Raw genomic sequence first — 16,045 nt, forward strand, 5'->3', positions numbered from 1 at the left:
GCTGAGTTCGCATGGCGTATTCACTTGGAACGAATTCTTCTACAGCACCAGTTCCGAGATATTAATTTTCAAAGTGTCCATCGAAATGCAATGGTGTTCCAGTTACTTAAGTGCTTCAATGCATAAAACAGCGGTTTCTTAAATAAATAACTGGAACGCCAATGCATTTCGTCGGACACTTCAAAAATTAATATCTGGAAACTGGTGCAGTCCAGAGAATTCATTCCATGCGGATACACCATGTGAACTCAGCGGCTACAATTCGTAGATTGAAATATGTGGCATAAAGTAATTAATTTAAACTTGATTAGCATAATTATGTTAATCATTAAATTAACCATTTTGATTTCTTGTAGAAGTAGTGGTCGCCTCATCGAGTAATTTAGATCAAGGGTTTGAATCATGCTACATGCCATAGGCAATATTTAAAATATTTTGTGCAGCTAAAAAAAAACCCTGTATATATATATATATATATATATATATATATATATATATATATATATATATATATATATATATATATATATATATATATATATATATATATATATATATATATATACATGACTGTAACATTAAAGATTTTCACATGGATGTCTGCAGACCATGCATACCATACACTCAGAATCCAAGAGCATGTACACAAGCTACAACGCTATGTTCAGTCTTCGAATTCTTTATTTCAAGATTACATGAGTGCGGCCCTTAGTGCAGTATATATGGCACATAGCAGTCTATCTATATATGAAAATTAACGATAGAAAATATAAATATATGCCTCACAATTAGGTCTCCAAAACCTATTCTAGGCCTTGGCCTAAATCATGCACAGGCATTCCATTAATTTGTGATGCAGTGCATAAGCAAAAGGGACTGTAGTGAACTCACTGAACTTCGGTGTCCTCCATAGCAAATGAGCGAACTGTCCTGATGTTGCTCAATGCTTCATCAGCCACACCTGCAGCTCGGGCACTCTATAAGAAAGGCAGAAAACATAGCAGAGTAACTACAAAAGACAACACCTAAAGCAACCACTGTGAAAAAAGAAGAAAATGTCAAAGCTAGCACACTCAAGAATTGTTTATCGTGCCGGTAAGGAATAAAACTACTGACAGGCAACCCATATTTACCTGCTCTTGTGCTTTCCGAGAGAGTACTCGCAGAAATGAGCCAAATACCGTGCCCGTTGCCAACATCACAGGCATAACGACCACAGTCAACATGGTCATCTTCGGCGAGATATAATACAGTGATATCGCACACCCAACCGTCTGAAATAGAAAATTTTCATGTTAGTTTGTGCAGTAACAAGGTGTTGCTGACCAGTAACATGAGCAATGCCTTAATGTGGTCCGCAACTAAAAAAAAATTTAGCCCCTAGATTCCCCTTACTCTTCTCGCTCATTGCATAGCAAAAGTTTCAACTTTGGCAGCATTGATGCTATAAGGTCACATACAAAAACACATTGGCCAGTTGCCTGCTCATAAATTCACATACGAGGGGTGTTCAAGTCAAACCTGGACTTCTTATTTTTCTGGATTACAAAACATGTTCACATGTGTGGAAGTGGTCTCACTTCTCAAGGTAATCCACCATGAAACTGATGCACTTATCCCAGCTTTTCAACAGTGCATGGATGCCAGCAGCATAGAAAGGTTTCTCCTTGCTTTACCAGTGAAAAAGTGTACGATGAAGCAATATTGTGATTATGAAGACATTTTGTTGAGCCTGAGACATTTTGCTGGCATTTCAACCGGGGAAAGAAAATTGCCTTTGTGGCTTTGTTTATCAGCATATACACTTAAATTTCTACTTCACATATTGTTGTTAAGTATCTTGTTTTTGCCGTTTTGCTGTGTCTGCCTTGTAACGGCTACCTGGACCTCTGTCAAGTTTTCTATGCAGCTTTTAGTCCAGGTAGCCATCCAGTACTATATGGTCAATAAACTCAACTGAACTGATTTGAATGTGGAGTTTAAATATTTTTCCAAGGACAAATAAAAAAGCCCAGTTATAAGAGGTTGATCTTTATTGCAAAATAGTGTAATGATAAGAGGTTACTACTCTACAAGAAGCCTGATGACACAGTGATCAAAAATATGCACACCTGGGCCACACTCCTGATTCCTTGCGATATGCACAGCTTGAAGGCACTTTTGAACTCCTGTACATCTCCACTGAGGCTGTAAAGGACAAACGAGGAGGCAATTATAAACTAGTACTTAATATATGCTTAAAAGGTCTTCACATATGTTAATAACAATGATCTGATAACAAGGTATGTTTAGTAAGTTTCATCAAGCCAAGAAAGGATCAATTTTAGTATACAAGTGAAAAAATCAGAGGTCATGGCATAAGTAAAACACTCGACTCCTACAACTGAATGCAGCATAAGATGCTGCTTAGACAAGTAAACTACCACAAGGTAATTTTTTCTTTCTTTAACTTAAAGCACTTCAGTAACAGTCAATTAGTTTACACTAACATATCATTTGCCTTATATCTGCACTTTCATTTTAAATAATATCTGCACTTTCATTTTGAATAATACAACTAACTGGAATAAATGTGACAAAAGCAGATACTCTTTACAGTATGGAAAAGGCGGGGAATGCGGGAGATGGAAATTCAAGACAATGAGCAAAACGTGAACAAGGTGAATGCAGGAGCCAACGTTTCCACAAGTGGAGTTGTCTTCTTCAAGTGAAGAAGACAAGTCCACTTGTCGAAACGTTGGCTCCTGCATTCACCTTGTTCACGTTTTGCTCATCTTTACAGTATGGAATACACCTGAAACAACAACAGGGTAATCTACAAAGCTTTCTTTTCTCAATGAAAAAGTTTCCGTTTACCAAACTACAGCACAATGCCACAAAGGAAATCTTTGAGTGTTCAGGTATACAACTTTTCTTTGTGAATGAATGGTTGATGTTTAATGGCGCAGGGCCAAATATGACTAAAGAGCGCCATGTCTGTGATAATGAGTTTGCAGTGTAATTATGATTTCTATGAAGTTGGTGTGACGTGGCTGTAAAGGGGCCTTAAAAATACTCGCCCTAAAGTGCGTAAAATCTGTATAACAATATGTGGCGATGACGTATGGCTTGTACTATGAACATTGAAATGCATTTCAAAATAATGATACGATGTATAATTATATCTGATTCTAAAAAATTTACTAGAGCACTACTGCCTCCTTAGAACCCTTGAAACACAAGGACCTGGAGGCATGTACTATATGAAACAGCTATCACAGCGGCATCCTCTGAAGAGAGGAGGCGCTACGAACATGTGGGGCTAATAACATGCAACACAACATCTTTCAAAAACCTAGGACTGCGTTGGTGTCAAAGAGTGGTTCTGGACCGGGTAACATTACAGGATGAAGGGGGATGTGCTGCCGGTATGCTAGGGGAAAATGTTTCTTTCTCTCAGATTCGGCTGCCCGACACTCCAGGAGGACGTGGAGGACGGTCAGCCTCTCCCCGCATCTACCACAGGTTGGAGGATCATTTTCAGTGAGTAAAAAGTTATGCGTACCAAATGTGTATCCTATTCAGAGACGACAGAATAGAACATCTGTTTGCCGTGATCTTGTTGCGGAGGGCCAAGAACCTAACTGTGGCTTTATCACGTGCAGTTTGTTATTTATTTCTTCGTCCCACATGCGTTGCCAGTGGTTTCGTAGTTTCCTTCTTAAGAAAGGCTTTAGGTCTGTGACAGGGACTGAAGCAGTAGGATTAACAGCAGGAGGTGCAATTGACGTGGCTTTTCTTAGTGTGTGTGTGTGTGTGTGTGTGTGTGTGTGTGTGTGTGTGTGTGTGTGTGTGTGCGTGTGCGTGTGCGTGCGTGTGTGTGTGTGTGTGTGTGTGAGAGAGAGAGAGAGAGAGAGAGAGAGAGAGAGAGAGAGAGAGAGAGAGAGAGAGAGAGAGAGAGAGGAGTGTTTCAAAGCTCTGCAATAGGGCTACGAAAAATGGCATGGTGGAGATTCTTTGGATTATTCCTAAAAACTCGACAGTGCTTTTCTTTTCTTGTTCTCACCCCCCCCCCCCCTACATACTGGTTCAGATAGCCGACAATTCATGCTATACAGATGCTGGTTTTTAGTGATCACTTCCTCCTGATTCAGAATTCACCAACAGTTCATAAATCCCTTTGCTTGTCAAAGCGTGGGCAGACGTGCCACACTGGCTCACCATGGGTGCCCTGCCAAGACAGCACTGAGACAGGTGCTCCATCTGCTGTCAGAAATTTGGATTACAAGATTTGAGTAATTAGAGGACCTCTTTATAAATTTCACAAAGGACATGCAACATTCCTTTTCGCAGAGGTTTCTTTGGTCTCTACGAATGCAACCATAATACACTCCCTGCCTCTGCAGGAAGTACACTGAAAACACAAAATGAGCATACTAAGGAGTGGTAGGGTAGGTCCCATTATCGCAGGAATGGCAGTGTGAGGATTCAACTGCACCTACAGCTGAAGACAGGAGCATTTAGAAAAAAATTTCATCTTCAGCCCGTAGTAGCCACTGTAGCTCTGAAGCACACCCAGCAGAACACAGAGCCACTGAGCCAGTATGGCTAATATTTTATAAATCCACCTCCACTTTGGAAATTTCAATGGGATTCATCTGATAAACCTTTCCTGATAATTCCTTAAACACTATCCTGTAGCCATTAAATTTATGAGAATATCCTTGACTAAAAGTGATCTGTGCATCAGTTAGCACCTCTCCAGTGGCAAGCAAAACCAGAGTTTTATTTATGATGTCCAGTGTCTCTCGACTCGGGCCTCACCAGTTCATGATCTCGCCAGTCTTTGTCTTGTCAAAGAAGCACATGTCCTGCTTGAGCACAGACTCGAGCAGCGCTTGGCGAAGCCTCGTGGCATAGCGCTCGCCAGTGAAGGACAGCGTTGATATGTAGATGGCTGTAAACACACTCTGAAAGGCAGTGAGAGAGCACGGATGCTTCAGCAAGGCTATTTAAGTGACCTCAGAGAATTATAGGAAATAAACGCATACATGTAAATGGGAAATAGGCTACCAGTAAGCTTGTAAAAGTTTATGGGAAATAGACACTAGAGTGAAATATCAAGTTAAGCTGCATTAGTAAACTGCACCTTCAGAATAGTGTAAAGGCCAGTCTTACCATGAGCAGAGTTTCGGTAAGCCAGGAAATACGAAGCAATGAAAAATGAGTGATGAAGCTCTTATGAAGTGCTTGTACTAGCCTCCTTTGACATCATGGATTTTAGCAGTGTGTTTGCTTGTCTAGTAATAGTTTATTGATGAAGATACACAGTGCATCATAATTGAGCTCAAAGAACTGACTATAGAAAGTTCTAATAACTTTCTGTGCATTAAAACATTCCAATTATGAGAGAATACCCAAAAATCCATGATATCACATTTGTTTGGCACATGTTTGGCAAGGAATTTGGAAATTAGAAATCTGGCCCTCCTTTTCTCAGCTAGTAGCCAATGTTTTTTCGCTGATGGAATGAAAACAGAGTTTTGGAAGAATACGTAGTCTACCATGACTTAGTTTCTTTTTAGTGTTTTTTAAGAGGAAGCTTTATCTATGAGCTTCTAGATAAATGAATGAGAAAGGAGAAATCATTTTCTTCAGCACCCACTGAACCAACTTTGAAGAGGTTTATTATATTCAAAAGAACAGGCTATATTATCTACCAAGTGGTTATTCATTTATTCATTTACTTATTTATTATGCCCTCAAGGTATAATTGTGCATTGCAGAGGGGAGGGCAAAGGGTAGAGATAAATACAGAGGCAAATAACACATACTTGATTATATATACAAGAAATAATGCAAATTAGCAAATAAACTTTGAAAAAAAAAGGTCAAAGGCAGACACAGAGAAGTCAATAACCAATAAAAAAAGAGAATTGTCCCGGTAGTGTTAGATAAGTAGCTCAATACAATATATGGCAAAGATGGCAAGCATGGCCCGCAAAATGGTAAGAATGGTAAACAAGAACATGGCATGCATAACAAAAATACATGGTATAAATTCAAAAAAAAAGTTCTACCTTGCTTGGCAAACTAGAACAGTTTCAGTTCGGGTGCTTGTTTAGTGTATCTAGTGCTTGGCTCAATGCAGCAATCAGCCACAGAAAGAACTTCAGCCCTACAGGAAAGGACCGCAGCAACAAGCTAAGTAGCACAGAAAAATAACACATGCACTTGTATTACTGTTATTGAAGGGAATCAGCTCGAGAAAATAAATACTCACAGGAAGGGAAACTACATCCTGAAAAAATTTTACACCCTTTGGTGCATAGCTTGCCCCAAAATAATAATCGTCCTCAGTGTTGCTTGCATTTTCTTAAAAATTCTGTGCTTGCGACTTTCCCACCAGAAATCCTATGTTGCGCTGATAATGTGCATGCTGTTCATGACCTCGAAGTACCGGGCGAGCAGCATTAATGAAAGGAAAAGCATGCAAGACAGATGAAGATCATTGTTTGAGGACAAGATAAGCCCCAAAGGGTGTAAACTTTTCTTAGAGTAGAACTCAAGTGCTTGTGTTCATCACCACTTCCTGCAAATGCATCTTCTTTAGCACTATTTCCCCTCAACATTATAAGAGACCAACTAGCCTAACAGTAAGCACTCTTTAGGTATACTCACTTGCATGACGTAAATGAGAAAAAGTCGTGTTGCTGGTCCACGTATTTCCTCAAAAAAGTTTATGGCAGTTACGCCAGGGCTTGAGCTGCCAGATTTTATCCTGCTCAGGACGTCAACAACTGCACCCAGGAACACCGGGATTTGAATGTTGAGAGCAGCAACAATTAAGGCACTCTGCAGGGCACACAAAGAAAACTGTATGTTATAAGCTTTGCAAAAGGAAGCACAATTACTATGCTGTGTTGAAGGCTTGCAATGGGAAACAACAACGATTCAAACAGCTCTACTAAGAACGGCATACCTTTATAAAAAGAAAAAAAGTTTTTTGTTACAAGGTCTATTTCTTTCAAATTTATACATTAGTAGACAACCTGTGTATCAGCCCATATTGATGCACAAGCTAAATGAAGCGAATATTTTGCTGTTAATTTCCATAGATTTGTAAGACAACCAAACCTGTCACTTTGTCAAGATAGTTATGCATTTTGACTTAGTTAATGTAATACTTTCAGACAACACAATGAAGTGTAGATTGACCAGTTAAACTGGAAATGAGGCTTTGAAAATGTGAATAAGAATTCATTTCAAGGAAGAAAGAACAGGCTACAAATTCAAGGTCACCTCAAATTAAGGGCAAGCTCTTTCATTAAAAGAGAATACACCTTAACATGAGCCAGCTGTACTATTCATTCTCTTAAAATGGCATAAAAACAAGCAGAACAAAGAGCGTTGAAAAAAACCCACTTAATCATGTCAGAAGGCATGTGTTTTTAACATGTTATACATTATGTAAATAGTTTCCTTCATCCTAGTCTATTGTCTCTCTCTGTCTATTCCTCCTCCTCCCACCCCCTTTGTCAAGCCCGCCCCCACTGCTGACTGCCATTCAGGTGCCAGCAGATGTAGCTAGATAGTTAGTGTGGTCAGCAGTAGCTTTCTTTGCTTTCCTTTTCTTCATAAACAACCAACTACTATTACTCACATCTGCAATAGATACAGTAGCCTTCTGTCACCGTGCACAGCAAAGTTCACATGTAAATGAATGATATGGCGAAGCAAGTGGTGTGCCCTCAAATCTTTGTTTCAAGGCTCTCACACTATAAAAATGAAGCAAGAAAGTCTGGTCTCTAATCTATCTTACCAACTCTGAGATTAGGTTCAAACCAGTGCAGCCAAAGCTATGGGCCACATCAGCCAACAATATAATAGGAGAACCAGAAGAAGGGCTCTTCCAATGTCCACCTCTGATCACACTCCGTATGACATATCAACTGAACAGAAGCATCATGGAAGGGCTGATAGCAAACAATGGGCAAGCCACGTTCCTTTCTATGGAACATGCAGCTAGTTCACGTTACTGAGTGGGCGAGCCCTTGCCTTTGCCACACTGTATAACCTTGGCTAGACTGAGTTTAGGAGGAACAAACAAATGACATAGCACTTTGTCGTCCAATTCTTTCCTCCTTTTCATTTCTGCACAGCTCCTGTTGAAGAGCAAAATGAACATTATTCAGTGGTCACATATGGGGTTCATATCATACTACCGTCTACCTACTGCAGGTTATACTGTTGCCGAAGTAACAACGATTAAGTGGCTAGAAACGACAGATTCCATGATATACAAGTTACACTGATGATGAATGGCAGAGAAGAAAGTCAAATAGATGTACATACTTACTACAACAGCTATGAGAAGTGGGAGCCAGTCTGGCTTCAAGAAGTGAAAAAAAGAAGCCCAGTCGAAAGACGCTGTGCTGCCCTTTTTGGCATCAAGGAGCCTTGTGTTGTGCTTGGCACATTGCACTCTCGTCTGCAGCAGGCGCCGGCCCAAGGCAATGGACAGTGTCACAGTGCATCCTCCACCAAACACGAAAATATGTTGCAGGGGATGATAGCATCGAGATGATCCGGCTGCTGGGAGTGAAGTTGCGGAAGTCTTAGCGAGTCCTCCGAGTGAGTTGTTTATAGAGAGCTTGCAAAAGGAGGCCACACTGCAAAGAAAAGTATGTAAGTTTCATTACGAATATCATCTTTATTTTAACTGGAAAGGATGTCCCAATGCATTTATCATAGAAAGATTTATTTACTCATCAATTTTTAATATATTAGTTTTTTTTCTCGTGACCTTCCCAATTGTTCCTTCTCTAATAAAAATGTTCACCACTAATTATAAATTAATATAGAAGTTCACTGTAGAAGCGGCAGTAGCATCTTTTATTTCATTTTATTTTTGTAATTTTCAGTGTGTAAAGTCTTGCACATGGAGTCAGGGAAGTTACTGCCTTAATCAAGAGCGGCTCAGCAGCTATTGTTTTTTGCTGCCGGGAGCAACGTCGCGGGTGCGATTCTGGCACCCGTATGCCGACTGTGTATCGAAAAGACGCCTTCCAATTCTGGCATCAAAGTTATAGTCAAATGAGTAGCTTCTGACTACAATTTTGATGGCAATGGGTTTGTGGAAATAGATACTTTACTAGGAAACGTCGTCAACAGGAAAAACATAATCATAATTAAGGCACTGTCTCACATGTGTTTGTGGTGCAATATTCAAGACAATCATGGCAATTAAGCAACTGTCCAAACTACCGTGATGTAACAGGATGCGTAAAACCGTGATGTAACAGGACGCGTAAAAGTGGGGCATATCGCACTTGGTTTTGGAACACTGCGCATCGTCGTGTAGAAAGAACTGTCTGCTCGTATGAAAGCACACAGCACGATTATGGAACGCTCACCTTTTCCTAGTAGAGAACTTGAGCAGAGACAAGTGATGCCTGCAGACCGCACCGTTGAATCTCAAAGCAGCGTACAGCATTTTACATATTAAAAGAATGTTAGCTACAAAACCGAAACAAACATCTTTCCAAGAGCAGCAAGTTCTCCAGTGACGGCGACCTTGATACCGTTAAGTTGCGAAACGCACAAGAAGTGTCTGATATGTCAAACAGATGCACACATCATGCATAATATTTTAATCTTACGTGCTACAAAAAATTATTGTTTCAGCAAAGTCCATCACCGTAGAATATCGCTTGCATACAACGTTCTTAACACGGACGGCAAAGCAGCAGTTGTAAGAGCGTAGCAGCCGATGAGACGATGACCACCGTAAGCTGAATGAGCGATTATTGCAAAACCGTACTATTATATTAACTTAGTTTTATTAGTATTACACCTATCGTTGTTATAGTTTAATTCTTTTAGATCCATAATTTTGGCATTTTAAATTAATAAGCGAAGGGGAAGGGCCCGCACTCAGGCAAGCCAAGCAAGGTCCTTAAGCCAAGCCAACTGGCCAAGCTTCGTTTTCTCCGTTTTGCTCGTTCTTCTGCGAGTCGCTGTTTACCACTCCTTCTACTTCTGTATTTAGTACACCACAACGATGTCTGACTACGACTTGGTGACAAAAGCTCCTCTAAAGCTCAAGAGTCCCTCTGGTATTAAAAAGTAAGCTGGCAAGTGATGTCCGTGTCGCGCAAACACCGAGTTGCGATTAGGCGTCTAGTCCGTATATGATTTCGAGCGAGTTGTCCGAAACATGTCAGAAATTGACGCTAACAGTACGTATACCCTTGGCTGATATTGCTCTGGGCCATTTCACGAAATTTGTAATAGTGCAGGCATCGTATAAGGTATTCCAAAAGGACTTCTTCTTGGGCAAGTTGGTGCTTAGATTTTCTAGGCATACTTTGTGGCGCAAAATACGTATCTTGCGCCACAAAGTATACCTAGGACATCGTATAAGGCTTTCGTACGGGTAAGCGATGTCTGGCGGTTTACGTAGCCGGGGCGTCTCTTGACCACTCGCGAACGCGACAAGCGCGAAAGGCATTGCTACGAAATCGCGGACCAGTATTGCTTTGCGCTCACAGCTGATCGAACAACAGTGTATATGCATTACACCGAAGTTCTCTCTTTAATGTTTCTTTTTGTCTTCTACAGAAAAAAGAAAAAGGACAAGGATCTCAAGAAGGCTCTGGAACACGTAAACGTGACTTCATCAGAGGGACAACAGAAGCAACCGGTTGTCAAAGAAATACACAGGACCAACGCAGAGAAGGCGTTCTTGAAGATGCAGGAGAAACGGGTAATATATATATATATATATATATATATATATATATATCATTTAATGCTGCAGCACAAACGCTGATAGCTTGTTTGATCTTTCCGCTCTGACGACTATGCTTAATAATCTACAGCGGGATGTCATCATAGGATTTCGATAGTGCTAAGAAAGAAAGTGCATAGTGAATCCTGCACCAAGTGTTTGCGATGCGCGAGATGAAAACATTGTATGCCACAAGAACTCGCCACCACATCACATGTGCAACCGTGATATGTTGCTGCATATATGGCATACCAATCACTGGTGCTGCACTTTAAAACACAATTGGCTGCACTACAATAATACTGCAATGGACTTCTACTATAACCCACATGTTTTTATTTCAGTGATCATATTGTAGTAAATAGCTATGCTTTGTAAATTTTTGTTTGTTCTGATTTTTAGTCTGCACTGTCAAAATACTCTAACTAGCTTCTGGCCAAGGAGCCTGATATATTGTAAACAGAAGTTACAGTATACTATCAACATGCATCTGTGATTTCATTATCCAATGAAATAAAAAAAAAGTATCTGCATGCTGCCTGCTTCACTTGAGAATGGTTGGTCGTGACGTACTCTGACACATCAGGTAGTAAAATTCTGCAATAGATTAATGATCTGTTATGAAATTTTATTGCATGAGGCTAGCAAGACCTTTTTTTTTTATTTTTTATGTACTGGCATACTCAACAAGAGGAATAACTTGCTTTCATGAAAAGGCAAACTGTCAGGCAATCTGTATAGTGTACCATTTTTGACGAGGCTTCTTTTGACAGCTTAGGCGTAAATGTTTGCGACATTGAGGTTATGTGGTGATCAATCTTCCTTTTGCAGCAAATTGAAAGGATCATGGAGAAAGCATCAAAGACTCACAAGCAAAGGGTGGAGGCAAGTGGTGGCCCTTTTTTTGAGCTTTTTTATGTGTGTAACCTACATACTCACTTGATAACTGTTCTGTATGTGACATGAAGTTCGGTAAGCTGACGCCCGGGTAAACTTCATGGAAGACACTCGCAAACTACGAAAGTGTTGACAACAAGCAGCACATCTTGCCTTTTATGTTTTATCCCTATGTAGGTACCAGTGCACTGACTCTGTTGTCTTGAAATGGCAAATCCAATGCATGATGACACTTGTCTGAACAGTAGAAACCTCTGCTTTGTTTGTTAGAAGATAGCATCCTTTCAAGCCAGTTTACAGATCAGGACTTGAACTAGGTATAAAAAGAAGTAGCGTAGGTGTGTGCATGTGCTCATGCAACAATAAGGACAATGTTTTCGCTTTTGATGATCCTCCAGGTATCTTCTCTCTGCTGCATGCACTGCAACCCTGTTGTGCAATTTTTACAGATATGCATCAACAAAAACAGTTTTCCCGTATTACAGGAATTCAACAGGCACCTGGACTCACTGACAGAGCATTACGACATTCCCAAAGTGAGCTGGACAAAATAAGCATCCTTCGCATACTTCTCGACAGGACATTCGTCAATATGTGCTTTGGTGAACTGCGCTCATCTCAACGTGCATTGTGTTCTGTCAGATTGCGCAGGTTGATGTATTCTGGTTGTAGTACACATCTGTGTGCACACAATCTTGTCAATCATTGTGGAACCAAAAACTGCTCTGCTGTATAGTATTGGTGAAAAAAAAGTGGACTGTCTCCTGATCACCAAGAATGTGCTCTGTGCTAATGCATATATTACTGCATGTTCAATACAACAAAAAGTGGGACTCTTCGCGACTTGGGAAATAAAAATATTACTATTGTGAAACAAAAATGTTGTGAATGCTTCTATAGCCAAATCGTCAAAATCAAATACTCCAAATATTGTGATGTATGATCAGCTAAAGCAGGATGCACCTGTATGAGATCATTTGTCAAAGCAGCAGGGTCCATGCTGAGACATTCTGTCATTCCGACACAGACGCACTCCAGTACGATGCATTTCCATGTATGAGTTCATTGCATGTACCAGCAGGTCATTCCATTAACTCTCTATCGCCTGTTTCATATTTGCAACACCGCAAAAAAAAAAAAAAACAACTTTGCAGATGTATGCCAATCTGAGAAACCGATGCATCAAAGACATACTTCAACGTGTTGTTTTCACTGGCTTTACTCAACAATAAAATGACAAATACATAAACGTTTCGCCACCTATGCGGGTGGCATCGTCAGTACACAAATGGCAACAAATGAGAAATACATACCATTTATGTATGATACTGCTATAAACATCCGGCATGGGGCCACGGTTAGAATTGCATGAAGATTGATTGCGACGAATGAACCATGATTCCACAAATTTTCTTGGGCTCCATCGGTGTTCCCGTGCTAACGTGGTTACATTATCAAAATCGAACATGTGTCCCTTTGTTAAACAATGATCCACCAATTCCGTCTTGGCACGTGTGGCAGAGGTGGCTTTCGTAGCCGCCCCGTCTCGCCAATGTAGCTGGCACTACAGTCCGGGCAGTCGACCTTGTAGACGACACCACTTTGTTCGTCCAGAGGTGTGCGGTCCTTTGGCTTCAAGAACACGTTTGTCAATGTGTACGAGGGTTTGAACACAGTTGAACACCCAAAGGCCGTAAAGCCCTGCGCACTGCGTCTGATGTATTGCGGACATACGGAATGCACAAAAAGGAAGCCGGCCTTTGAGCCTTTGCTCTCACAGGGTCTCCGCATGCGGCGTCGCGTATCATTGACAAAGCGCTCAGGGTAACCCCATTTATGGAAAAGAGCGGCAACATTTGTTAATTCTTGCTCCCTCAAAGTTTGCGTTGACAAGAGTGCATCACAATGGGACAGGAGCGTACGTACCACGGCATGTTTGTGTTCTGTAGGGTGGCGAGTCAAAACTCGGGACACTCCCGCTATCGTAAGATTTGCAATGTACGGCTGTCTCCACTGAACCGGCTTCGCTCTGTCATACCAGCACATCTAGAAAGGCTAGGCTGCCACTATTCTCCGTCTCGCATGTAAATTGAATGGCATGATGGACGGCATTAAGCGCCTCATGCATGCCATGCAGGTTTTTCAACAACCACAAAGGTGTCATCCGCATAGCGACAGTACATTTTGACAGGGAAGGGCAAGGACGTCGTCACAGCCGTTTCCACGTGTTGCATTAACAGATCAGCCACGATTACAGAAACAGGACTGCCCATCGGGACACCTTCTATCTGGTGATATATGGTTCCGGCAAACGTGAAATATGTTTGCTTCAAGCAGAACCTAAGCAGAATCATGATGTTGTCGACAGTCAGGGAAGTGCGGCTTTCTAACGTACAGTCATCCTGCAGGCCTTTCTCAATAATATCCGTAGCCAATGCTATCGGCACATTCGTGAACAAGGACACGACATCGTAAGATACCATAACATCGTCATCCCGAAGCTGCTGCTGACGTACCGCGGTAACAAATTCTTTAGAATTCTTGACCGTGAACGTGCTCCCTTTTGCAAGTGGCTTCAAAATTTCAACCAAAAGCTTAGACAAGTTGTATGTCGGCGACCCAACAACAACTGTCGCTATTTAGATGACACCTTTGTGGTTCTCGAAAAGAAAAACCTGTATGCCATGCATGAGGCGCTTAATGCCGTCCATCATGCCATTCAATTTACATGCGAGACAGAGAATAGTGGCAGCCTAGCCTTTCTAGATGTGCTGGTATGACAGAGCGAAGGAGGTTCAGTGGAGACAGCCGTACATTGCAAATCTTACGATAGCGGGAGTGTCCAGAGTTTTGACTCACCACCCTACAGAACACAAACATGCCGTGGTACGTACGCTCCTGTCCTTTTGCGATGCACTCTCGTCAACGCAAACTTTGAGGGAGCAAGAATTAACAAATGTTGCTGCTCTTTTGCATAAATGGAGTTACCCTGAGTGCTTTGTCAATGTTACGCGACGCCGCATGCAGAGACCCCGCGAGAGCAAGGCCGAAAGGCCAGCTTCTTTTGTGTGCATTTTGTATGTCCGCGGTGTATCAGACGCAGTGCGCAGGGCTTTACGGCCTTTGGGTGTTCGAACTGTGTTCAAACCCTCGTACACATTGACAAACGTGTTCTTGAAGCCAAAGGACCGCACACCTCTGGACGAACAAAGTGGTGTCATCTACAAGGTTGACTGCTCGGACTTTGGTGTCAGCTACATTGGCGAAACGGGGCGGTGACGTCGCACTCGACTCAAGGAACACTTAAGGGATGCTAGGAAAGCCACACATGCCAAGACGGAATTGGTGGATCATTGTTTAACAAAGGGACACATGTTCGATTTTGATAATATAACCACGTTAGCACGGGAACACTGATGGGGCCCAAGAAAATTTGTGGAATCATGGTTCATTCGTTGCAATCAATCTTCATGCAATTCTAACCGTGGCCCCCTGCCGGATATTTATGGCGGTATCATCCATAAATAGTATGTATTTCTCATTTGTTGCCGTTTGTGTAGTGACGATGCCACCCGCATAGGGGGTGAAACATCTATGTTTTTGTTATTTTACTGTTGAGTAAAGCCAGTGAAAACATGTTGAAGTACGAGTTCCTCTGGCTTTTGGAACATTTTTTCGCATCAAAGACAGCAACGCTGTACAAGAGAGTTCTCATACACTTCATTGGAAGTACTAAGGGTTTGTTTACTAGCTGTTCTTAGTAATGATTAATCACCGACCCCACATTCATATTACCACTTTGGGGCTCCCACATAGTTGCTGGCTGGTGCTTCTGCTGGTAAAGACGATGTTATTTGTGCTTTCTTTGCAATGAAGGCATTGCTCAAGCGGGAGGGTCGGGGCCGCACTAGACGGCAACCAAGCAAGATGCATTTGTGGCTGTGAATTCAGCACTGCTTGCACAACATGCAAGAGTGATTCTGCAGGTATTATCAAGATTACGATGTAAAACAGTAAATGTTAATACTTCTCACGCATTTCTACACAAATATGGTATGACTTTGCTGCATGGTTAGCCACTTGCAGTTTAGAAGGATCAAAATTTGGGCGAGTTGGTACTGGTTGAACATCTTGAAGGGGCAGCGCAAGACGACGAAAACAGAAGGCAAGACATTGCACTGCTGTCCTGTGTGTTCCTGCCTTCTGTCTTCGTCGTCTTGTGCTGCCCCTTCAAGATGTTCACTTGCAGTTTGTTTATTTCATCCATGACGCAAGCGTACAAAATGTCAATCAATGTAAACTAGCTTGACTTAAACGCCCTTAAGCATCATGCCGAGTCAATGTTGTGTTCCACGCATACAAGAAATTGAATTCATC

The 16,045-nt window shown here is 41.5% G+C and overlaps 2 protein-coding genes across 3 annotated transcripts in view; one reads left to right on the forward strand and one right to left on the reverse strand.

Moving 5' to 3' along the window:
• Positions 1–9,736, reverse strand: part of LOC126539304 (mitochondrial potassium channel ATP-binding subunit) — a 31,134-nt gene extending 21,398 nt beyond the window's left edge. Inside the window, exons 1-7 of one of the 2 annotated variants that reach the window (XM_050186069.2) lie at positions 9,396–9,736; positions 8,339–8,651; positions 6,661–6,834; positions 4,804–4,949; positions 2,112–2,187; positions 1,134–1,274; positions 892–977 (exon numbers count right to left, since the gene is read on the reverse strand). In XM_050186069.2, the coding sequence (XP_050042026.1) occupies positions 892–977; positions 1,134–1,274; positions 2,112–2,187; positions 4,804–4,949; positions 6,661–6,834; positions 8,339–8,651; positions 9,396–9,475 (1,016 nt within the window). In that variant the 5' untranslated portion in view covers positions 9,476–9,736. Of the gene's footprint in view, positions 1–891; positions 978–1,133; positions 1,275–2,111; positions 2,188–4,803; positions 4,950–6,660; positions 6,856–8,338; positions 8,652–9,395 lie in introns of both variants that reach the window. The other variant, XM_055075481.1, reaches the window with a different exon arrangement.
• Positions 9,737–9,932: 196 nt separating this feature from the next.
• LOC126539309 (protein FAM32A-like) lies at positions 9,933–12,548 on the forward strand. The gene is made up of 4 exons (XM_050186076.3): positions 9,933–10,107; positions 10,603–10,747; positions 11,603–11,656; positions 12,154–12,548. Exons 1-4 carry the CDS (start codon positions 10,043–10,045, stop codon positions 12,220–12,222), a joined length of 333 nt encoding a protein of 110 aa, XP_050042033.1. The 5' UTR covers positions 9,933–10,042; the 3' UTR covers positions 12,223–12,548.
• The last annotated feature ends 3,497 nt before the right edge of the window (positions 12,549–16,045 follow it).

The sequence above is a fragment of the Dermacentor andersoni genome, chromosome 11 (genome assembly GCF_023375885.2).
Source record: "Dermacentor andersoni chromosome 11, qqDerAnde1_hic_scaffold, whole genome shotgun sequence".
Classification (NCBI taxonomy): domain Eukaryota; kingdom Metazoa; phylum Arthropoda; class Arachnida; order Ixodida; family Ixodidae; genus Dermacentor; species Dermacentor andersoni.

Bases quoted from the DNA above. Each gene is read 5' to 3' on its own strand.
- LOC126539309 (XM_050186076.3), top strand. From the start codon at position 10,043: ATGTCTGACTACGACTTGGTGACAAAAGCTCCTCTAAAGCTCAAGAGT. The intron at 10,108-10,602 runs GTAAGCTGGCAA...TGTCTTCTACAG, and splicing joins AGTCCCTCTGGTATTAAAAA to AAAAAAGAAAAAGGACAAGG. The intron at 11,657-12,153 runs GCAAGTGGTGGC...CCCGTATTACAG, and splicing joins CTCACAAGCAAAGGGTGGAG to GAATTCAACAGGCACCTGGA.